A 25,505-nucleotide genomic window follows, 5' to 3' on the forward strand; every position below is an offset into this window, starting at 1 on the left:
ACAGATAAAACATAACAATGGAAGGACAAAACAGCAGAACCAAAGAAGGAACTAGGGAACTCTAGCCAGTGAAGTGCCAGGTCTTTAAACTCTTCCTGAAAGCGAATAAGTTGGGCGTGGAACGCAAACACAGAGGTAAGGAGTTCCACAGCTGAGGGGCCAGCAGCCTGAAAGACCGTCCTCCGATGCGGGCTTTCTTTATGCGGGGGACTACTGCTAGTGACAGCGACTCCGATCTTAAAGATCGTGCCGGCAGGTAGAAAGCCAGCCTCTTTTGTAGGTATTGGGCGCCCGTGGCATGCAAGGCTTTGTGAGCCAGTGTCATGGCCTTGAATATTATCCGCTTCCGGATGGGGAGCCAATGTAGAGTTTGTAGTAAATTTGACGCACTCGCTCGTCGATGCAGGCCGAAGATGGCTCGTGCAGCTGCATTCTGAGCCACCTGCATACGCTGTAAGAGGTATTCCGTCAGACCCAGATACAGGATATTGGCATAATCGAGTCTGGATCCGATGAGGGCCTGAACAATAATTCTCCTATGGCCTTCAGAAAGCAGCGGAAAGAACTTCTGGAGCATCCTGAGGATACCGAAACATGTTCCTGTGAGGGTCATCACCTGGGATTTGAGCGTGAGCCCATTGTCTATTTTAATTCCCAGGTTCTTAGCTGACTCAGAAGAATGAGCTGGAGGGAACATGTCGGCAGGCCACCACCCTTGCCATACCGGTTCCGAGGGGCATCCAAAGAAAAGTATCTTGGATTTATCCGAGTTGCACTTAAGGCTGTTCAGTTGGAACCAGTTAAAAACAGCCCCAAGGCACCCACGGATACTTTCCCCATCGAATTATTCACCCTTCCGGCAGGTGAAGAGAAGCTGGGTGTCGTCAGCATAGGAAACGATCTGGGCCCCGTAGGACTCCACCAATGCCGCCAGAGGGGTCATAAAGATTTTAAATAGAGTTGGGCTCAGTACTGAGCCCTGAGGAACTCCGACTCCCAAAGGCGACATTTCGGCAGATCCAGGGGAGGCCCAGACCGTTTGTCGGCGGTTGGCTAGAAAAGAACAAAACCAGCTGAACACCATCCCCCTCAGACCGATGTCATGCAGTCTTATGAGGAGATCCTCATGGGGGACGGTGTCAAAAGCCGCCGACAGGTCTAACATAACTAACATCACCCTGCCTCCGGCATCCAGCGACTCCTTAACAATCTCTGAAACCTCCAAGAGCGCGGTTTCTGTACTTAGGTTAGGTCGAAAACCCGATTGAGACGCGTGCAATAGCTCATTGGATTCCAAAAAATTGGAGAGCACGCCATGAACATGTTTCTCCAAGATTTTAGTGAGTGCCGGAAGGAGCGAGATGGGCCTGTAATTAGCAGGGACTTCTGGGGCAAGGCTTGGCTTTTTAAGAAGAGGGATAACCATGGCCTGTTTCCATGAGTGTGGTAGGGCCCCCTGACTCAAAGAAAGGTTCAAAATAGGGTTGGCTAGAGGGTTTACAACGTCTGCCATTCTGGCTAAAAATTTGGCAGGGCAACGGTCACGAGGCGATCCAGATTTGAGACTCCTCATTAGTGCTAGTGATGAGGATACCGTAAGGGGCGGGAAAACCGCCAGCACAGGGCCAGAAGTGGGCAAATGGGCTAACTCCACCGGCAAAGACGGGAAATCGACTGTCAGCCTCGGGGGAAAGGAATCCTGTATCTGCCTAATTTTGGTAGTAAAGAAATTGGCTATGGTGTCCGCCCAGGTCTCAACCGGGACTTCCTGTGCTGAGTTAGATCGCAGGGTAGTGAATTCTCTAACGATCGAGAAAATCTCCTTACAGGAATTTGCTGCTTCCTCGATTCTTTTAGCGAAGTAGCATTTCTTTTCCTGCAGGACTAGTCTATGGTAGGATTTAATCATAGATCTATAGGTCATTTCAATTGTTTCACGGACCCCCAAAGCTCGAGGGCAATAAATATAATTAAACCACCTTTGGCTTGTCCACGTATCGAGCCTTCCGATGGAAGGAAGAATGATTTATAGCCCTCCAAGAAGAATACATTTTCCACCTCCCAGGTCTCCTGCAGGCAAATAATCTTATAAGAGCTTATAAAATGGATCCAACTGTCATCAAATTTTGAGGCTAATCCAGCCACATTCCAGGGGAACATGGCTGTCGAGCTCCCCTGGCCTGCGCTACCAGGACCCCTCATGGAGCACAGCGAGCATAGCAGGCACTGGCTGTGGACCCCCTCCCCCTCCAAGCTATCCCCACTACCCCCAGCCCCGAATCTATCTACTTTTGCCACTTTACTCGCAGAGACCTTAGGACTTACGATCTTATTTTTTTTTCTCTTCCGATCAGAGGTGGTGCTTCATACATCGCGGATGGGCCTCGAGGCTCAAGGCAACGTGGCACCCTCATAGCTCTCGTTGCTGCGGTTTGCCAGCGCAGCACGGGAGTGGAGGCGGCGGATCCCCGGTCTACAGTTCCGGGTTCATGCTGGCAGAGTCAGCACCTGTGCGTACATTCCCCGGGGGGGTGAGCAGACACACTGGAGCGTGCTGGAGAATCGGAGAGAGGTAGGAGACTGTCTCTTTCTCCACCCTGAGTACACCACTTCATCAAACAAAGGATAGGGTAAGATTTTGGAGCCCCCTCAAAGCATCGTGACGTGTTTGGACTGCTTTGGTGGTATGCAGCGAGGTCCACGGCACACAGTCGACTCCGGATGGGTTTGCTGGGGTTACACTACTGCCCCCGGGCTCCCAGAGCTGTATGGAGAACGACGTGAGCGGCCTCCCGTATAGTGCCCCCTGCGGTGCCTTCATCCAAAGTATTAAACCAACTATCTGCCGATATACCTTTGCAATAGGTCTGCTAAAATTGATATGGGCATTGACTCCACTAAATCTACACATACCTCACCCCCAGTTACGGAAGCAAGGGCCACTGCAAGGCAGGGCAAGCGGAAAGCTACCACAGAGAATATTTCCCCAGTGTGTGGAAAAGGGAAAGGGAGGGCTAAGAAAGTCTTATCTTCTAAAGTCAGAATTACTCCATCATTGAAGACATTTTATGAAGTGCTATCCACTCCATCAGACAGGGGGTTAATAAAAAAAAACACTATGGCATCCCCCAGTATACAGCCTGCCCCCCCTAACTAACCCTTCCCCACATAAAGAAACTATCCAGCCCTTTACCCGTCCCTGCCTGGGGTAACAGATGAAGCATGTGTACTCGCTGAGCAACAGGTGGCCATCCATTCCTCTGTAGAAGTATCGAACAGGTATTCAGCCCTAGAAAATCAATTAAATGGGCTGGTAACACCTCCTGCGATAGCGAAGCTGGACATAATGGCATCTTCACTATCAACCACTGAACTATCTGGTCCATCCGGTCTATCCAATATGTTACCCCTTAACACTGTGGGGATTGGGTCGTTAGCAGACATCTTACTGGCCCTAAAGGAGGATATCGGGAGAAGATTCTCCATTTCAGAATACAATCAAGCCGCAATTCAAGCCTCATGTGAGGTATTAGCGCAAAAAATTGAAGAGGTCTCACAGAGAGCTGACATTCTGGAATCTGGGATCCCCAAAATTAAGGAGGCACTACAGTGTTCCTCAGTGGAAATGGATAAACTAGCTCATCAAAACAGGCATTTGAAAAACGACATAGAGCGTCTTGAGAATCATGCCAGAAAAAATAACTTAAAATTACTATTAATGTTACTGAGGACCTGGAGGGAGGAAACATTAAAAACTTTGTGATCTCTCTTTTAAAATAAACAATTCTCAAGGACTCCCCGGAACTAGATTTGGCACAGGATATTCAGCGAGTCCATCTGGACCCATACAAGAGGAATCCTGCAAAACAAAAGCCAAGAATTTTTTTTGTAAATTTTCTCACATACTCCCTAAAGGTGAAAATCTTATTCTTGGCCTTGAAAGCAGGTCTGGTTAAAAACAACTATTTTTCTAGTTCATTCTCTTTTTCCATTAGGTCTGACATATCCTATATCACTGCAACGAAATAGTGGGAGTTAGGCAAAATAATGGCAATCCTAAACTCATTGTGGGCTTAGGTACAATTGAGATTCCCGGCATCGCTCCGAATCATGTGGAATAACCACATGGACAATCTGCGCCAAATCGAGGAAGTAGATGCCCTCATTGACCAAATAAGGAATAGAAGTGGGGTATAGGCTAGACAGGGGGGGGTGAGCACCTATGAAACATTCACTCTATAGATCATCTCACTGCACAACCCTTAGGGGATTGGTTCACTATCTACATAACTGACTTCCTTTTTTTTTGGTCACGTCCAGGGGATCTCGCCCATAGGGCTTTTGCCCGGAGGAGAAGGGGTGAAGGAGACACAGGGGCAGGGAGGGGAAAATGGGGGGTGGGGGAGCACTGGTGGGGGCGCATCGGGAAAAAATAAAAAAAATATCCTCAATCTCAATTTTGTCTTAAAAACCAAGCCATCCTTAGAATGTTTGAACAAAGCTTTGTTAGCGGGTAGAAGTTGCAGCTTTAATGAGTAGTAAAATCAATTTGATCTCATGGAACATCAATGGGCTTAGATGTCCATGTAGGCAAGGATTGGTCATGAAGTATCTTAAACAATCATCCACTCAGGTCTGTCTCCTTCAAGAGACCCATCCGAGTCATTTGGAATGTAGGCCCATCTTTGGTTAAAACCGCTGGGTTGAGCACTTTTGCTCATCTGAACAGACATTCCATAATAAAGGAGTGGCAATCTTAATTAGATCAGGAGCTATAGGTAACATTACATCAGTTTCTTCTGATCAGTCAGGGAGATAGATTATAGCACAGCTTGAAATCGGGGGGACGGAGTTAACCATTGTATCATTCTACGGCCCCGAATGCTGATGATCCGGCACACATCTGCAAAATGCAGGCTAATTTAATAGAAACCATTACTCCAATAATTATTGGAGGTGATTTCAAAGTCCTTCCTAATCCCCTACGGGATAGATCTAATCATAGTCATCATGTCAGAGCCCCACGTATTCGTGGGGCAATGAACAATATGATCCATGACCTTGGGTTGGCCGATGTATGGAGGGCCAAGAAGGGAGAAAAAACTGGCTATACTTTTTTCAGCAAAAAATACGGTCATTCTTCCAGAATCCATTATATTTTAACTGATTCGGCCGGGCCTAGAGAATGTTCTCGACATCTCCATTCTACCTAGTATCCTTTCCGATCATGCCCCTATCTCCTTTTCATATCTAGGGAGAAGGCAAAGTCTTAGTCCTAGGTGGACATTAAAAAGGGCAATGCTATTTAATTTCGAGATAAATAGTGCTCTTAAAGTCTCTACATTGGACTATTTTGCTGTTAATTAAGGCTCAACCTTCTTAGACTTTGTCTGGGGTGCTTTTAAAGCAAATATACGTGGTCAGCTCCACAGACTGATCTGCTCTAAAAATAGGGAAGAGGCACTAGAATTTCATAATCTGGAAAGAGAGGTAAATAAGCTGGAAGGTGAAAGAGTGAGTAATCCCCAGATCTCTGCCGATAAATTGGCACAAGTCCTTAATTATCTTGATCGTTTGCGTCAGGATTGTTATGTTATATGTTATGTTATAGATGATTTGTAGCACGCACAAATACTCTAGAGTTTCCTGGCGCGTCAGTAGGCTGTGGCAGAGAGAGCAGAAATGTATTAAGTAAGCTGAATAAAAAGGTGAGTTTTTAATTGTTTCTTAAAGATGTGGAAATCCTGCATATACTGCAAATCCGCGGGAAGTGTGTTCCATAAAGTTGCTGCTTTCACCGAGAGAGACTGACTCCCCAGACGAGTTCTGCGGAACCGGGGAATTACCATCCGGCGTAGAGTGGCTGATCGCAGAGAGCGGCTTGGAGTATAGAAAGCAAGGCGCTTCCTGATGTCAGAAGGCCCCAGGCCATGAAGGGCTCTGTGGGCTAAGGTAAGAGCTTTAAACTGCACCCACTGTGCCACGGGAAGCCAATGCAGATCGCGCAGATGCTGCTGAACACTAGATCTCCTGGATATATTGAACAGAAGTCTAGCCACAGCATTCTGTATAATTTGAAGTTTTTTCATCAGATAGCCCGGTATGCAGATGAACAATGCCTTGGCGTAGACGAGGCGGGAAAGGATAAGGGCATGGGCTACCATTTCCTTAGCCAACCTTGGTAACAAGGGGAAGAACCTTCTAAGGTCTTAAGAGTACCTAAGCAGACACTATTACGTTTTTAATATGATCTGAAAACCAGAGATCTTCTCCGAACCAGACCTCTAAGTTCTTCGCTGGACCACCTTCTGAATTGGGACAGGGGAAATCCGAAGGCCATAAGGTTTCTCTAAAAGAAGGAGAAAACTAACCATACAAAAGTATCTCCGACTTCTCCTCATTGCACTTAAGTTGGGCCTGTGCAAGCCAATGGAACACGGATGAGAGGCACCTCTGGGCGATGTCAGTGCCCAGGTCGTAGTCCTTCCAAGTAAATAGGAGCTGGGTATCGTCTGCATAGGCTATGGTTTTAGCACCCAGCACATCCGCTAGGAAAATCAGAGGGGTCAGATAGATATTAAAAAGCAGAGGGCTCAACGTGGCCCCTGGAGAGACCCCTGAAGATCTCTTCCTAACGGAGGATGAAAAGGAGGGGCATCCGAACCTGCATAGTACGCTCATCCAAAAAAGATTTTATCCAATCCCAGGCCGGACCGGCAAAACCAATGGATGAACGCCGGGGAGAAGAAGCTGATGTGGCACTGTATCTAAGGTGGCAGAGAGGTCCAGCAAAATCAGGGCCGCCCTGCCGCCTCCGTCCAGACACTCCCTAATTGCCTCTGCCATTTCAGCAAACACAGTCTTTGTACTATAAGAGGTCCTAACCCTGGATTGGGCCGGGTGAAGAGCACCAGAGACTTCGACAAAGGCCTCGAGTTGTCGAAAGACCACCTTTTCACAAATTTTTGCCAAAGCCAGCAAAAGTGAGATGGGGCGGTAGTTGGTTAGTACAGGAGGGTCTGCAGTGTTTTTTTTAAGGAGAGGAAGGAGTTTGGCCTGTTTCCATTGCCACGGGACAGTGGCAGTCAGGAGAGATAAATTAATAATTGCAGATGCTTCTGGATACACAATCTCGGCAACCCCAGCTAAAGCTCTAGCAGGACAAGGGTCTGTGGGTGAGCCTGACTTAAGAGATTTAAGAATGGCTAGAATATCAGGCCCAGCTGCGGGCAGAAACAAATAGGTGGACACCCTGAGGAGTAGAGTAGATATTGGGTTTGATTTTCTCTGCTCCACAGGGAAAGTCCCTTGACTGCCCTGAATTAACTGTATTTTGTCGATAAAAAAGGAGGACAGCTCCTCGCACCATTGGGGGGAGACCGGAAGAATCGTTTGCTTGGCGCAGAGAGACAGAAAGCTTCTAACAATAGAGAAGATCTCCTTACTATTATTATTGGCCTTTGCGATCTGCTCAGCATAATAGTCGCTCTTAGCTTTCCTGATGGCTACATAATAGTCCCTCTGAGCAGAGCGAAGAGCAGACTTAGTGATGGGACAGTACTCCAAACGCCAACAGCATTCCAATTTTTTACACCCCAATTTCAGCTCTTTCAAAGTGCCTGAAAATCAGGGGTTAGATGGAGAAGATCTCTGTTTGGAAGAAGAGCCAACCCCCTGACTACGCCAGGAGTCGAAGCTATCCACCGACCCCCCCCACCCCGAGATCCTGAGCAGGTGCCGGTCGCACAAGTAGCAGAGCCTCAGATAGCGCCGGAATATTGATGTTCCGAGAGGGCAAGCCATGGGGCAGAGCAGAAGTTGAAAAAGGCTTCCCCATGGCCCACAAGAACCTGATCATAGAGTGATCTGACCAGGTAACTTGTGTTGGGTCCATGACAGAGACATCAAAGTTAGAGCAAACCAGGTCAATCAAATGGCCCCCAGTATGCAAAGGCAGCATAATCCACTGGGTCAACTGGGTCAAATGAAAGAAATCCATAAGAGCCCTAGAATCGGGGGCCTCTGGGATGTCCAGATGGATATTAAAATGGAGTAAGAACTTAGAAAAGCGGAGAGCACGAGGAGCAATGGCATCGTCCAGTGCTTTCAAGAAAGCTCTGGAAGGGCCGGGAGGGCGGTAGACCAACGTACCCCCAGCATAAAGTGGGGTGATAGAGTAAAAGTAAAAAGCAGGGCCTCCCCATCCACTAGCTCCCTAGATATTTCACTGGTGTAGGACCAGGTCTCCCTGAACACTACTGCGGTGCCACCCCCTCTCCCGGTTTTCCGATCGGCTCTAACAATTCTATATCCGCGAGGGACAGCAAGCTCAACCACCAGAGCGCAGGACTCATTTAACCAGGTCTCAGTAATTAATGGAGCATCTAGCTTTTCATTGGAAATAAGCTCAAAGATGTAGAGAGCATGTTTAAAAATAGAGTGGGCATTGATGAGCGCCGCAAAGATCCTGCTCTCCCTATCTGCTTGAGGAGCCGGGTATGTCAGCTTTGTATGGAAGCAAAAGTTGCAAGAAGGGCAAGTTCTGAAAAGACTGTGAAGGACTGCTTACTGCTTGCCTCCATCACAATCCGAGATATCTAATGCCATAATTTCATCTCGATTGAAAGATCTCCTACCGTGTAAGTCTGCTAGCGATACACCGGCAGCATGGCTGACGCTGGGTGCTCCCAGGGTGCGGACGGGTTCAGACGGGCTTGCCTTTGGCGCGCCTTCAGCGCATCCGCTGCGCGCGTCCGCTGTGCGTCCGAGGGAGCATGTACGTTATATGGCGTAATGCCTCCCCCAGCTAGACCGCTGACTTGACTCCCACTGGGATCCTGGACTGCCCAAGAAGGCGCCCTGCCCTCCACTCAATCGGCACTAGGAGCCGCGTTGGACCGGGGCAGGGACAGCCCACCTCCCAGGCTAAAAACTGGGTAAAAGTGAGCCAATTTAAGAGAAGTGCAAATAAATTCAAAGGACAGTAATTCTTGAGTTAAAACGAGTCGCTTTTAAAACATGTGAAAATACAAATCGCTCAGCAGAGCAACAGTGCACCATAAAACATAAGATTAGAATTCTCAGACTGCCACAGTACACAAACGGTTCGCGCAGGAACTGCCACTACCTGCTCTAGCCGCAGCGAACCCTGCACCGCTAGCCATTATATGGCGTAATCCCTCCCCCAGCAAGACCTCTGACTTGAGTCCCACCGGGATCCGGAACTGTCCAGGATGGCGCCCTGCCCTCCACACAATCGACACTAGGAGCCACGGTGGACCGGGGAAGGGACAGCACACCTCCCAGGCCAAAAACCGGGTAAGTGTGAGCCAATTTAAGAGAAGTGCAAATAAATTCAAAGGACAGTAATTCTTGAGTTAAAATGAGTCGCTTTGAAAACATGTGAAAATACAAATCGCTCAGCAGAGCAACAGTGCACAATAAAACATAAGAATTGAATTCTCAGACTGCCACAGTACACAAACGGTTTGAGCAGGAACTGCCACTTCCTGCTCTAGCCGCCAATATTATAGGGGAAAACTGGAACAAAAGGTAAAGGCCCAGTGGTCAGCCCATAATATGCAAAATTATGAATACAGAGAAAAGGCAGGGGCCCTTCTTTCATGGAAGGCGCAGGTGGACCGAGTCAAAAATAACATAAATGAGTTAACCATCAATGAGAATGGGGCGACCTCATGTAAACTGAAGGATATGCAAAGGTGCCTCCTCTCTCTGTTTTCCGATCTTTATAGAGAAGAGATCACTCCCAGCTCTGAGAATATCCAAGAGTGGCTGCAGCTTAAAGAACTACCGGTATTACCTGAGGGTAGCCGAGCCTCTCTTGATGCCCCCATAACAGAGAGTGAGATAAAACAACATATAAATAAGATCAAGAACAACAAGATTGCGGGGACTGATGCTCTTCCTGGTGAGGTTTATAAAATCCTTCAGGATGAACTGGCTCCAAGGCTGTGCAAATTATTTAACTACATATACAGCCCAGAAGGTAGAGTTCCTAAGTCCTGGAAGGAGGCTACGATCGTCCTCATCCTAAAGCCAGGGAAAGATCCTCTTAAAGCCGACTCATACAGACCAATCTCCCTGCTCAATGCCGATTATAAGATCTTTATGAGTATTCTGGCAGGGAGATAGGTCAAGCTAGTCCTGCAGCTGATAAACGTGGACCGAAAGGGCTTTATACCAGGGAGGTTCATTCAGGAGCAGACCCTACAATTAATAGGCAGTATGGATCTAGCAGTGGCATGGTCGGAGCCCCTGACTGTGGCATCATTTGACGCAGCTAAGGCGTTCGACCGTGTCTGTTGGGTCTTCCTTTGGGAAACCCTAAAGATAATGGGATTCGGCCCAATCTTCATACAGACCCTGATCAATTGTTATCAGGGTGCCTCTGCAGTAATTCTGTTAAATGGCATGCTAACATCAAGCTTTAACATAACAAGGGGAACAAGGCAGGGCTGTCCCATTGTGCCCTTACTTTTCGCTCTATATATCAAGCCTCTTGCCCAAGCTATAAGATTGGACAAATTAATCTCACCTTTTAGTGTCAACCTATATAGTAGCAAGTTAGCCCTATATGCGGACGACTTGCTGCTATACACTAATAACCTAGCTGAGGCACTCCCAAGAGTGGAAGCCCTCTTTGAGGAATTTGGTTTATATTCAGGTTACCTTGCCAATTCCTCTAATACTGAGGTAATGCGCTAGAACATCAACAATTGGGCTGGCAAACAAGTAAGGAATTGAGATATTTGGGGGTAATGATAGTTAAAGACTTAGATGATATTCCCCAGATCAACCTGAAGAAGGTGTCTAAAGAGATAGACCACCTCTTTTTATGATGGAAAAACCTACCTTTGACTATATACGGTAGGGTCAATTTAGTAAAAATGGTCATTTTACCAAAACGGACTTACCTGTTTAGTACCATCCCCCTTGATTTCCCAAGTAAGGATATTAGTAAAATTCAAAGCAAAATAGGTAGTTTCATCTGGTCCAATAAAAGCGCAAGGCTCTACTGGAAGAAGTTAATGGGCAAGCTTCTGAAGGGGGGTCTTGCCCTCCCTGATTTGCTTTGGTATTCTTTTGCTTTCCAGTTTAAAAACATTAGGATGCTACTTACTATCACCGGGGAAACCAATTGGGGGAAGATATTGAGAGAAATGGCCACCTTTGAGGGTGGGGGAGAGGGCTTTCTATACAAGTTTGGGGCCCGAGGTTTTTTAAAAAGGTTTGCTTGAAAGTTTTACAAGCAGCTTTTAATGTTTGGTACAGGGTTAGAAGTAAATGGTGGATTGGCTATTATTTTGAATTCTCTCCCATCTGGGATTTCCCCGGGCTACCCGCATGTCTGAAGGATAGCCTTGCATTGCCTATTAAAAAGGCTGGTATATCTTCATCGGAATCCACCCTTGGGAGGTATTAGGATCAAAAATAGGAAGCTCTTTTTCAAAATTTAAATATTTACAACTGGCCTCTTGGTATACAGTGGAGAAAGAGTCTACTGGTGGAAACTGGGAAATTGAGCTTCACCTTCAAAATGCAAACCCCATAAAAAAGGAGGTTGGGTATTCGTATAAGAAGCTTCTGGATGCCGATGATACAGATCTTCATCCACAGCATGTTGTTTGGAACCTGTCAGCCTTGGATACTGTAGCTTTTGACCTGTATGATTTTTCCCTTCAAACATTATGTAAGTTTGTTAAACCGGCTTTGTAAAACAAATCATTTCTATGTTAGTAACAGACTATATTATACCCCCATAAAAATAGCCAGATTCGCCCCTCTCTCCTCAAAGTGTCCAAGATGCGACTTTTCCGTGGCTGATGATGTACATATATTTTTTTAAAGTGCTATGCTAAAGGTGTTTTGGCAGAATGTGGAATGTGCACTCTGACCTATTTTTAAAGCTAAGATCAATTTGAATCTTTCCATAGTAATATTTGGCATCGATGATGAATGGATGAATTCACTGCTGGTAACTCAAAAAGGCCTGGTATTGTATCTGATTCTTATAGCTCTGAGGAAGATTTGTAAACTGTAGAAGGATCCACGGCCCCCACTTTACAATAACTGGTTGAGTGCTGCATTTGGTTTGGCCCGCTTGGACCAGGGACACTTGAATGATAATATTTTTAACATTCAAGGCCCGCGGTCCAATGATTACACCAAGCTTCATACGAAGAAGCTGGCCTGGTTAGGCCTAAAGCCAATGCAGTAGCAGAAGCCTGGGGAGCCCAGGATGGAAGGATGACTTCTTGCTAGTTTTTGCAGATGCTATATGGTGAGATGAGGACTAAAACAAATAAAATAAATAAAATAAATCCAGCCACATTCCAAGAGATCAGAATTACCTCTATCCCTCCCTGGGTGCTGGGTAAAATGGTCGATATTATCTTGTACCCCTGGTGGCCATTCGGGCAGTTCGGGTTATAGTGATCTATAGGGAGGTCTAAATTCACTCTCTGCCAATCCACCCTGGGCGTGACTACCTGTGTTGGAGGGTCAGTCACTGTTATCAGTACTAGGCTGTGTTCAATGCCCGCCTCCTGTCAATCCAGATCATTAAGATGCAACAAGGGGGAATAAGTATTTAAAGACTACTCCATTCCCTCCCCAATGTATACACCCCCGCCATCCCAAGGGCTTTATTAGTTGCTAGAGCAGTAGATCCCGGTCTGTAGAAAAAACCTATGGAAGTGGTTTCATTTCTGAGGCATAAAAAGGTAACTCTGCCAAGTGTCTCAAAATGGTGTGTGCCAGTTTTGGGGAATCTGACGGTGACAACCACCGCATACTCCAGCAAGGTTTTCTCGGATTGTCCAATCTAAGAGACCCTTATTGCCATCAAGATATGAGAATGGTCCCTTAACGTTGAATCTGCTAAGTTTCCCTAACCAGTGAGACACTTTATTATCTAATTATCTATGGGTTCCTCAGTATCTACTCCCAAACTATGGAACCCCACTAGAACTACAGTAGAGGGACAACATGCCGGAGGCAGATCAAGTACTGGCAGACCTGAGCTATAAATGCTCTTAGTGATAACCCCTGCATTCTTATGCACACCTGGTGTGGCATGTTGATCACTTACCCCCCTTCTCCTCTCACGATACCATAGGTTTGAGAATTAAACCTGCTACCAATCTCCATCCCCATGTCCCTTATCTCTCCCATAGGCCCATTCCTCAATGGTCTATCAGAGCTTGGTGGTCAACTTCCTGGCTCATTTTGCCCCCGCAAACTGTGGCATGCTACCTGTGGTTGGGCACTACTTGGTGGCGAGACTTTAGAGATGGTATTCAACATATTTCCCACTTTCCTAAGTGTCTCTCTGGAATCTGAGGACCCTTTTTCCAATTTGTTCCAGAGCTGAGAGAACAGTTCGGTCATCAAGTTCATATTTAACCCCCTCGGAGTATCCCAAAATTCCCCTATGTCTATCGGCTAATCAAAGGTTTTGGCTCCTCCACTCTCCTTGTGGGTTAATTTTTGTTCTTCGCTTTACACTATCTCCTGGGTGCTGGTGACACTTCTGCCTCCGTGCCCTTGTTGTTGTTAGCTGGGGGTACCCCGCAGAGCCTGGTGATAAAGCACTTACGCATGGCTCGCTTCCCTGTGGCGTTGCGGCCCCTGTGGCAGCAGCCTGTGTGCTATCAGTCATGACAGCCGTGATAGTTGCTTCTAGTGAGTCAGTCCTCGAAAGTTAAGGCACTGGGGGAACATTAGAACCCGTAGACAATCTCTTCTTCGCCTTATCAATCTCCTTGGTGATGGCCCCCACTGCTTTAGCTAATAATGGGTTATTAGTAGCCCTTTTGTTATTAGACAAATGATAAGTTTTAGTTGTTTTTCTCTTCCCCATGTTAGCCAACACACAGTACCTGACCGAACCTAGGGCATCCATACTTGAATCAGTTAAACAATTAACAGGTGCTCACCACATTGCTGGGCTTCCAGGACTTGGGTTGGTTCTGGCTCCAGCGAGGTAAAAACTGAACTGCTGTGTTGTGTTGTCTGCCTCTAATGCAAAAGTAACCAACCAAGAGAGCAGGCCCAGCCTTGGTCGGCTGCGGACGAGTGCAGACGGGCCCTTCCCTTAGCTCAGGCCTCACCCGTGCGTGGACTGGGCATGCCTGCATGCGTCCCATGCTGCGGGAGACCTGGGTTGATTTTGAGCGCCCCCCTGCACGGAGAACGTGGCGCGTTGACGGTGTGCCGCCGCTGAGGTCTCTGGGGCTTGCAGTCCCAGCTCCCTCCTGCAGGCAAAAGCAACTCTGTCAAAGGTCTCCACGCTGCCTGAGACCTGGGCTGATTTTGAGCGCCTCCCTGCACAAAGAACGCAGTGTTGATGGCGTACCTCCGCTGAGATCTCTGGGGCTTGCAGTCCCTGTCTCTGGCCCCCTCCTGAGGGCAAAAGCAACTCTGTTAATGGTCTATTAGTTGGAAAATTCTTTAGATTAGTAAAAGAACATTTGTGATTGTTTCTGAAATGCAAATAGGCGGGTTCATGAAAGGGGTCCAATTCAGAAAGGAATTTATTGCAAACCATTGATGAGATAACGACTCAGAGTTGAAGTGTAACTAATTTGAAAAGGGGAAGAGTTTCTTGAGGACATGATGTTGGCAGCACTCTGGGGGAGGGGATGTCAGCAACTTTTTGTCAATGAACAAATAATACATCAAGACCATAAGTTTCATAAGGTGATAGACGCCAGTTGTGTTGACTCCTTGTTTTTTGTTCTAACTGGTGTAAGTACCTGTTGAAATCTGCATAAAGCATTATAAAACAAAATGTAAGCTATTTAGACAGCAGCCAGGTAAATAGTGAAGTTCCTCTGATATTTGCACAGCTACTAGCTAAGCTGTGTGTACTCTCTACTGTTTATCCAGCCACCAGGTGGATAATTAAGTTTCTTTTCAAGTTATTTGCAAGGCCCCCTACCAATACAGTCCATCATTTATTCTGTGTATCCAGCTCAATATTGATATTTCTTTGCTATATGCCAGGCTACTGGTCAGATAATATATACGTTCTGCTATTTAACCATCGGCTCCAAAAACAATTATGTTTATTTGCTGTTTGCATGGCTCCTGGCCTAATTGTAAATGGCTGCTGTTTTAGCAGTAGTTGGTTAATGATTGAAGTTTTTTTGTTTGCTTGAATGCTGGCCAGACAGTTCAAAACTCCTGCAATTTGGTCAGTGGCCAGCTAAATGGCGAAGTGTCCTTGGTATTTACACGGCTCTTGACCAAACAGTCGAGGTTCTCTACTAGTTAGCCAGTGATCAGGCAAATAGTGAACCTTTTGTGCTATTGCACAGCTGATGGCTAAACAGTGCAGAATCTCTACTGGTTAGACTGTGGGCGAGTAAATAGAAAGGGTTTTCTGCTATTTGCACAGCTTCCCGATGAATAAAACAGAATTTCTACTATTCAGCCAGCAACTGGGTAAATATTTAAGGTTTCCTGCTATTTGCACGGCTGCTGGATGAACAGTGCACACTTTTTACCATTTAACCATTGGCTGGGTAAATAGTGAAGTTTTTCTGCTATTCGCACAGCCGCTAGTTGCTCAGTGCAGAATCAAAAATTTGCTAGCATTCGCGCCAAGAATTTTCAATTATTAACACCTTGGCTGCTAGGTGTTTTCCCCCTCCTGTGCTGGAAATTAAGATTCTTCTATATTCATGACGAGCTCAGCTTGTCATCAGCACAGCTCAACTGTGCATCATGACGAGCTGAGCTCGTCATGAGCATCGAAAGGGTTAAGGACACGGAGGCGAGGATTATGCTTCTCAAACTTTACTGCATCAACACAGCAGCCAATGAAAATATATTATTTTCGCAACAAACAATAAATTACTACATTTCCCATGAACACCATGGTTATAGGCACGCCCCCATAGTCCATAAGAACCCTCTGCGTGCGTTACACATCCTCTTTCTTTGAGGCGAAAGTCCATTGCATGAACCAACACGAACTCCAACATGGAAGAATAACTTCAGCTCAACAGCTTGACGGCCATCGTCTCTTAATCCGACTTTTTCTCAGCTCCTGGAAAAAAGGATAATACCACCGTAATCACTGAAATACAGGGTGGGCAAGCGTATGATATACAGACATTAAACCGGGTGGGATAATCCTTGCCTCCGTGTCCTTAATAGAATTGAAAATTCTTGGCGCGAATGCTAGCAAATTTTTGATTCTATTACAGGACCGGAGGCTTCAGATTATGCTTGGTTTAAAGCTTGATTAAATACAACAGAAGTAATATCTCCCACTGGCTTATAGTAAAACGTTTTGAAAGTCGATTCAGACGACCAATCTGCACAACGCATGATATCTTGGATACTTGACCCCAACCCAAACAATTTCGACGCCATTGCGCCTCTCACAGAATGAGCACCAAATATTCTAGTATCTACACCAGCTTCGACCATAACATAACGAAGTCATCTAGCAATCGTGGCCGCAGCCACAGGTTTGAAGGGTTTCTGAATGGCGATCAACAATTGTTTACAACCCTGCGGCCTCAAGGCCTTAGTACATTCCTCGTAAGCTTTCAAGCAATGAACCACACACAATTTGTCATTTGAAGGAAAAGCATTATATGAAATGTGACGTGACAGAGTTTTAGTACGACCTGTAATATGAAAGGAAACCCCTTCCGGGGTGAACACTCTACCTGTTACGTCGAGCGCTCTCACATCCGAAGTCCGTCTGCAAGACGATAAACACAATAACATAGCCAGTTTTGCCGATAGCTGCTTTCTGGACAGAAGAGCATCACTCGGCCACGTATTGAATAAAGAAAGCACTAAGGATACATCCCACAAACCTGTATATTTGGGCGCGGGCGGCTTGGCAGCCCTGATGCCGTTTAACAGTTTGCATACCATCGGGTGCATGCCCACCGGTTTCCCGTCTATCTGGGCATGCCCCGCCGAAATTGCCGACCGAAAATTATTAACCGACCGGTACGCTAAACCTGATCCGGCCTTTTCCGTCAGGAAATTCAGAACCTGGGACAACTCCGCCCCCACGGGATCCAAACGTCGTCCCACGCACCAATCCACCCACTTTTTCCAGGCTGAGGAATAACGTTTCCTGGTGGAAGGCGCCCATGCCTGTCTGATAAACTCAGCAGTTTCGTCCGAAATTCCCGGCAACTGCCACTGTTCCCGGAAAGCCTCCATGCCATCAGCGACAGCTTGCCCTCCAGAAGCAACGGGTGCTGTTCCCGCTGAGGGCCCTGCAGCAACCATTTCGAGTCCGGAAGCATCCGTGGGCAATCGCAGCTCCACTGCAAGAGCTTGGGGAACCAAGCCTGAGACGTCCACCACGGAGTCACCATGACTATCTCCGCTTTCTGTCTGATTACCTGTGTCATCACCCTGGGAATCATGAGGAAGGGAGGAAACGCATACTGCTCCCCTGAGACCAGTCCTGGAGAAAGGCGTCCGTCGCCGCCGCCATTGGATCCGGTCTCCAGCTGAAGAACCGGTGAATCTGAAACGAGAGCCTGGAGGCAAACAGGTCCGTCTGAAACGGGCCCCATGTGGCCTGAAGCCACCGAAAGACACGAGGGAGCAGCTTCCACTCGCTGTAATCCCTGAGATGTCTGGAATTCCAATCCGCTACCTGATTGGCCTGGCCCAGAATATATTCCGCCACCACCGAAATCTGGTTCTGGAGACAATAATGCCAAAAATCTTTGGCTATTTGAACAAGCTTCGATGACCTCGTGCCGCCCAACTTGTTGATATACCTCACCGCCGACACATTGTCCAAGCGGAGGACGATGCAACAAGACGTCTGTTTTGGGGACAAAGTGCGAATCGCAAATGACCCCGCTAACAGTTCCAGACAATTTATGTGCATTTCCAGTTCCTGTGCCGACCATCTGCCGCCTGTAGAAACTTCTCCACAGAGCGAGCCCCAGCCCCATCTGCTGGCGTCGGACTCGATCACCACCTCTGGTTGTGACCCGAAAATCGCCCTGCCATGCCAGGCGTCGACGTGACTTAACCACCACTGTAATTCCGTCCGTACTTCCTCCGAGAGAGGTACCGAGTCTGTGTAGGAGAGGCCCCTCCGCAGATGTTGTATCTTGAGCCTTTGAAGGGCTCTGTAATGCAAGGGCCCTGGAAAGATCGCTTGAATGGACGATGCCAGAATGCCCACTACTCTGGCCAGCGTCCTGAGAGTCACTACCTGACTGTCCAATAACTTCCGTATCTCTGATTTCAAATCCCGCAACTTGGCCTGCGGAAGGAATAGTTGAGCCGACAGAGAATCTATCGTGAAACCCAGAAAATCCACCGACTGCGTCGGAACCAGTACCGATTTCTTTGAGTTGACTACAAAACCCAAGCTTTGGAGTAAAGACATGGTCATGTTCAGATGCCGCAGGAGACAAATTCGATCCTGTGCCATAATTAATATATCGTCTAGATAGATGATCAGTCTTACCCCTCTTTCCCTGAGGAAGGCGACCACCGGTTTCATCACTTTCGTGAAGCACCATGGAGCTGCGGAGAGACCGAAGGGAAGTGCCAAGTATTCGTAACATTGGTTGCCCCAAATGAATTGCAGAAACCTGCGATGCGGTGTGAAAATCGGGATAGACAGATAAGTGTCCTTGAGGTCCAGGCGGACAAACCAATCCCTTTCCTGCAGCAAATCTGCCAGGAGGTGGATCCCCTCCATTTTGAAATGGTTGTAGGTAAGGTATTGGTTGAAATCCCTGAGATTGAGAACCAACCTGTTGCCGCCTCCTTTCTTCTGGACAAGGAAGACGTTGCTGAAGAAAGACCAAGGGCCCCTCTGAACCCTTGCGATCGCCCCTTTCTTCAGCAATTCTTCCACCTCTTCGTTTATAAAATTGTGATCTTGTAGGGAAAAATGGAGAGGCGGAGGAGGAGAACCCTGCTCTGGGCGCGAATAAAATTCCAGTTGAAAACCCTGAATCGTTTGCAGCACCCATGCATCTTGTGTCAAAGCTCGCCACTGTGCCATGCAATGCTGCGTTCGTCCCCCCAACGGAAGAATGGAAAGATCTGGAACACTCACCGGAGTTCTGGCTGGACTTGAAGTTGGCCCTGGTGTTTCCCGACTGGAAACGGCCCTTCGAGAATCTTCACTTGGAAGGGTAGAAAGTCCCACCGCGGGTGGAGTCCCACTCTCCACGGCCACGGTCTCCACGCTGGGAGCCTTGCTGGAATCCTCGGCCTGACGAGTGGCCCCCGCCTCGTCCGGCCCTGTTGAAAACCCCCTGGCTTAGGGCTCGCTTGATACCGCTCTGGGCTTTGTCAAGGGCGGTGAAGGTGCCGACATATTTAGTAACGTCCTTCACGAACTTGTCGCCAAAGAGGAAACCCCCCGCCAGGGGCCCGGGTTCCGCTTCTGCAAGTTCGGTGAGGTTGCTGTCCATCCTAAGGAGTAGGGATTTCCGCCTCTCGGAAGAGATGGCGCAGTTCGCGTTGCCCATGAGGCAAATGGCGCGCTGGGCCCAGCCCGCCAGAATGTCTGGGTCCACTGCGTCCGGACCCTCCTTGGCCTTTAGTGCCATTTCCAGAATTTTCGCTAGGGGCCCCACGACATCCAACATCTTATCCTGGCAGCCTCGCCAGGCCCTATCCAACCCCCTCTTCGGGTCTTTGGAAAATTTACGTAAGAACGTGAGCATGCTCGCGTCTATCTCCGGAGTGTCTGCTACGCCATCTTGAATCTCAGGCCGGGGACACTCCGACCTTAAACGATTGCGGACCTCCCTGCCGAAAGGCTTGCGGAGGTTCTCGTGTAGATATTCAGCGACCGCCGGGGGAGGGATCCAGTCCGAGGACCGGGGGTGGATGATATCCGCCGGGTCAAAATTGAATGTCCCGATTTTCTCCTCCGCCGGATTCGGTTCGGTTCTGGCCTTTTTAAAGGGAGGAGGGCGCTCTTCCGAGGTGTCGGTGTCGGCACCCGTGTCCGTATTTGTGTCATCCGTGCCCGTATCCACAGGTATCGGTGGTTTGGACTTGGCCTTTCCGCCCACGTAGTATTGGTCTGATGGCCCTTTCGCCGGCAGGGAAGCCAGAGACTGAGCATGCGGCCACTGCTGACCCGCCGAGCACGTCTCGGAAGAAGTGGCTGCGTGTTTTGATTTCTGCTTCTTCTTCTTCCCATAGCCATATCGTTTGGCAAAACCCTCGAGCTGTTTCCGAATAGGGCGCAGAGACTCTGCAAGCACCTGATGCACGTCTGCAGGACTTGCGTCTCCATAGCTTTCGAAACCGAAGCCTGGACCGAGGCATCCAGGGCTTCCACGATATTATCCTCTAGAACAGCTTCCCGCTGTCCATCCACAATCTCCTCCTCATCGTGATGTTCCTCATCAGGGTAGCGAACCCAGCCCTCCATCGTGAAGGAACGTCGGCCGACTGCCGGTACAAAGGGGGGGTAACGGGGGGGGGGTCATCCCGGGCACACTTGAACAAGTTCGACGGTAACGTTTCCCAAACCCCCTCAGCAGAGCTGTAGTCAAAGGTCAAAGACCTGGGCCCTTGATTCTGAGAGCGTGTGCACACTCTGGGCCTCGTAGATTTTCCAACCAACAGTCTCAAGAGCGCTGGCGATCACACAAGGGGACCCGCCGGTGTGTGGAACGCGTGTGCAATGCGTTCGCAGAAAGCCAAGGGATCAGAACGAGGCGCGCCGCCCAAACGCTACCAAAACCGCCCAATTAGCCCAAATTGGTAAGCGTGAAGGTAGTGCGCGTCGGCCGAGAGCCACCCGAAGAAGCTTCAGGGCGTACGAGGGAAGCCTCTTCGTGCCTTGCGGCTACCAGTATCGGGCTCGTATGCATTAGCGCGGCGGCCCCCTTGCCGGCCAAAGACCGTTGTCCTGAGCGCTAGAAGCGCGAGGACCGAAAGACTGACGTCCTAAGTCAACGGCTCTGAAGTGGTTCGTAAACGGAGAGAGAAAAGTGCAACAACAATTCCAACAGAAATAATAAATTAATCAATTCGGAGCTATGGCTCAATCATACAACACATATTAAATTAATACAAATGAACCCCAAAGGAACAACCCAAACACAAGCAGAGTGAGGGGACCCAGGGGAGGTGCACTTAACTCGGACTTGAGCAGCAAAGAAAGAGGATGTGTAACGCACGCAGAGGGTTCTTATGGACTATGGGGGCGTGCCTATAACCATGGTGTTCATGGGAAATGTAGTAATTTATTGTTTGTTGCGAAAATAATATATTTTCATTGGCTGCTGTGTTGATGCAGTAAAGTTTGAGAAGCATAATCTGAAGCCTCCGGTCCTGTAATAGAATCTCTAGTGTCTAGCAAGCCGGCAGGTAAATAGTACATTTTTTTCCACTATTTGGACAGCTTGCAGTCGGAAAGTTCAGAATCTCTACTTTGGGACTGATTCTGATGCGGTTTGGAAATCTCCCCAATATAATCAGTTTAGAAATGGTTCCTGACCGACTCGGATCAGGAGAGTCCGACCGACTGAGTATGATGCATCCGGATGATTCCAGATACGATCTGGTTGGACTCCCATTGACTTCAATGGAAGCCTTTGTTCCTAACTGCATCGTAATATGGCCCTCGGTCGAGAAGAAACATTCCCGATCCGATTTGGAAGGATCAAATGCCGTTAGGAGGTCTTCCTAACCGCATCATAATCGGACCCTAGGTGGGAATGCTTTCCAAAATCAGGCCCTTAGTAGTGAGCAGCCTGGAAAATATTTAAGTTTTCCCACTATTTGGCCATCAGCCGTACAGTGCAGAATGTCTACTATTTAACCAGTGGCTGGGTAAACAGGGACATTTTTCTGCTATTTGTATAGCCACCAGCAGAAAAGTTTATAACTGTTTAGCCAGCGGCCTGGTAAATAGTGACGTTTTTCTGCTAGGTCCACGGCTGTCTGCCAGACAGTGCAGAATCTCTATTATATAACCAGAGGAACAGTAAATAGTGATGTTTTTCTGCTATTTTCACTGTTGTCAGCTAAACAGAGCAGAATCTCTATTATTTAGCCAGCGGCCGAGTAAATAGTGAAGTTTCTCTGCAATTTTCAAGGTCTCCTGCCAAATAATAAATACATTCTACTACTTAACCAGTGGGTGAGTAAATGGCAGAAAAAGTCCACTATTCACCAGGGGATGGATAAATTGCCACCATCGTGCCATATCCTTACTGGAAAGCAAGGGGGGGGGGGGCGCTTGAGAGTTCTATAGGGGAGACGTTTAAGCCACTGAGTTCTGTTGGGGAGGTGGACTTATCTCAATTTCCTATGACTAGAATTAGGCAGTGGATGTAGAACTACACAATTTTACAATGGAAGATAACAAAGAATAAAGGAGATGGCAGACAGAAAATGTAAGGAAGTAAAATGTAAAGGGAGCAGTAAAGAGATACATTGTAGTAGAATGGGGGTGGGGGACTGGAGCTCTGGAGCTATGGAAAAAGCTCCCTAGATGTGATTACAAAATAGGTGGAAAGGGCTGAGTGGATGGGGAAACAGTAGAAAAGAAGATGGATGAGAATGGAATGCACAGAAAATCCCAGCCTACAAACCATAGGAGGTAGAAGACGAGAAGAAATAAAACACAGGTACGGTTGAAACAGAGGAGGGGGAAGCCAAGAGAGTAAACATACCACTAAAACTGCGGCAGAGAGAAGCAGATCTAATGAAACAGATACTTAGTGTGTATGAAAGAGGGGAATAGGAGTAAAAATGTAGCACAACTTTTCAAAAGGGTATAACAGTTCTCATTGGTTTATATATAAAACAGCAGAAAACTTTTTAAAGGACATAATTTACTGTGACTTATGGCTTCAAGACAGGAATATGCTTGGTTGTCTGAATGTCAACCTATTTTTTCGGCCATGTGAAGCTATGTTGCATGCAAAAAAAAAATATCCTGTGACTTTTACCCACATGAATGCTCTGCCTATTTACAAGTTGTTTCTCTGGATTAGATCTTCCTTGTGCAATGGTATTGCTATATTAAATAGCATTTAGTTTCCTCGAAATGACTTTGTTCTTGAAATCGTTCTACCTCCTCTAACTGTATTTATACTGTAACACATGAGGGGGGGGGGAGGGCATTTATTATTTTCCATTTGAAAGCAGTGCTGCAAACAAAGTTGCTGTACTGCATTACGCTTGGGGAAGAGAGCCACACAGAGCCATATCTACTAAGAAATAATGTTTTTTTCACTCTTTACAGCTCTGGCACACACATATGCTGCCTAGTGCCACACACACCCCTGTGCATCCCACTGCAAAGGTGTGTTGTGCTATCTAGCATTGCCTTTTGCCTAAGAAGGTTTCCCTTTCAGTACGAAATGTTATGCCAAGACAAACTTGAAAACTTTCTACACATTGGATGTGTATTGTACAGTGAGGTACCCATCAATGTTTGAAATGTTAGGAGAAATTAACAATTGTCTTTACTTAGCGCCTGCCTCAAGGAAGTACTATTTTTTTTAGCAAAGCCCTGTCTAACAATAGTAGTCAATAGAATTGTGTGTCAATGCGAATGGTGGGACTATTGGAACACCTAAATACCACTCGTGGGATGCCCACAGAAATTAAAATAGCGCAAAGCATTATTGCGGTGCTTTAAGGACTACTTTCCAGACCCCAAAAAGGTTTATGCCGGAGTGTAAGTACCATAGCTAAACTATATGCCACTTTGGGACACTTTGTATGACTTTACAGCGACACAAAAAGTCTGCCCCACAGTGTGGGTGATAGGAAGGAAAAACAACACTATGCTGTTCTTACATGAGATTAGCTGCAATGTCCATTGGTTGGATGTAACATACATGCACATATAAATATTGTATGAATTTGTACTTAGGAAGCACAATCATATTCATGAGAGTTTAATGCAGGTCTGAGTGATGAGTCAAGTTGATGTGAATCATGTGAGGTTTGCATGTGTTGCATTACATTTCCCATACTTCAGTTTCTCTACTCAGAAAGATGATTTTGTGGGCTACCCAGAATCACATGACGTTTGGCAAGTGCCAAAGATGCAATAGAACCCAAGTTTTCAAGTTCCAAAGTCAGCAGTGAATCCACTATGGTGAGTCCCTTAAAGCAATGCAGCCTCACATCAGTTGAGCAAGTACAAAACATATAAGGAATGACAAGTCAGAGCAGTGGCTAGAGAAAAATATGTTAACATAAAGGAATATATGTGTATATATATGTGGATTACAAATTTCATAGGTAGCATCCCGCTAAGATTTGTACAACCAGAAAGGGGAAAAGCTACTGTTACTGAGGTTGGTCAAACACCACCATGGTTCATAGGACAACTCAGCATAATGTCACAAAAAAAAGAGTGCCCAAGAGCAATACACAGGGGTATGTGCTATATAGCTAACTATCCATAACTCTTCTCTTTTAACAGCTCCTTAGTCACTTTCCAAGGATTATCCGACCATTGCCTGGTCCTCACAAGAGATTCCTTCACAATAATAAGGAGTTAAAAAGATTTGTGAAAGGATATATCAGAGACCATCAAGCAACATTAGATCCCAGTGATCCACGTGACTTCATTGACTGTTTTCTCATTAAAATGCAGGAGGTAAGTTACCAAAGATGACTCTTTAGTAAGTGTTGTACCTCTTGTCAGGCATTATTTAGTGTGTTTCTCTGCTAAAAAGAGCTGTGTAATATGCTTCTTTTACAAGTGCCTTTTTCGACATCTTACATAATGTGAATTATATGGTGATTTTTGCACAAAGTAGAAGGGTCCTAATATACTGCAAAATACATTTTCTCCTTGAACTGATCTCCTGCTTGTGTCTTATTTAACTTTTTGTGTGCAACGTATACATTCACACAGAGAAGTTGTTTGAGAAACAGGTGAAATGTATTTAGTATAATACATTTAGGGCTAGATGTAGGTGGGCCAATACCGGTCGGTAAGGGTGAAATTCGTAAAATGTTACCGTTACCGACTGGTATTTAGGCATTTGAGATGTAGGGAGGATTCGGTATTAAGGAATCATTAAATACCGATTCCTTAATACCGATTCCTTATGGCCTTGCAATTAAGGAATTGGTAATACCGATTCCTTAAATGCAATGTAGGTAGCACTTAAAACAGTGCATCTCAGCCTTAAGGAATCGCTATTTACCATCAACTCCAAGTTGGTGGTAAATAGCGATTTCCTTTCAAAAAGCACTTTTTTAGTTTTTGAAGTGTGCCATGTGGCACATATCCATGCCCTTAGGGCATGCATGTGTGCCACATGTGAACACATGCACATTTCAGGGGTGCCAGAGGGTGTCCTTTGGATACCCTGGCACCCTTGAAATGCCTCCCACGATTACCGAATCGGTAATACCAATTCGGTAATACCGAATTTCTTTGCATTCATTCCTATGGGCCTCCAAGCCCATAGGAATGAATGGGTAGGTGATTCCTTATTACCGAATGGTCACTGCTCCTCCCCCGC

At 46.8% G+C, this 25,505-nt stretch overlaps 1 protein-coding gene across 1 annotated transcript in view; it reads left to right on the top strand.

The window, feature by feature from the left end:
* The window catches only part of LOC147691980 (cytochrome P450 2G1-like), a 480,027-nt gene that overhangs the window by 203,262 nt on the left and 251,260 nt on the right, over nucleotides 1–25,505 (top strand). The window contains exon 5 of the mRNA XM_086938270.1: nucleotides 24,452–24,628. Within this exon, the coding sequence (XP_086794396.1) occupies nucleotides 24,452–24,628 (177 nt within the window). The remainder of the gene's footprint in view (nucleotides 1–24,451; nucleotides 24,629–25,505) is intronic.

This window comes from Lissotriton vulgaris, chromosome 9 (assembly GCF_964263255.1).
Source record: "Lissotriton vulgaris chromosome 9, aLisVul1.2, whole genome shotgun sequence".
Lineage (NCBI taxonomy): Eukaryota > Metazoa > Chordata > Amphibia > Caudata > Salamandridae > Lissotriton > Lissotriton vulgaris.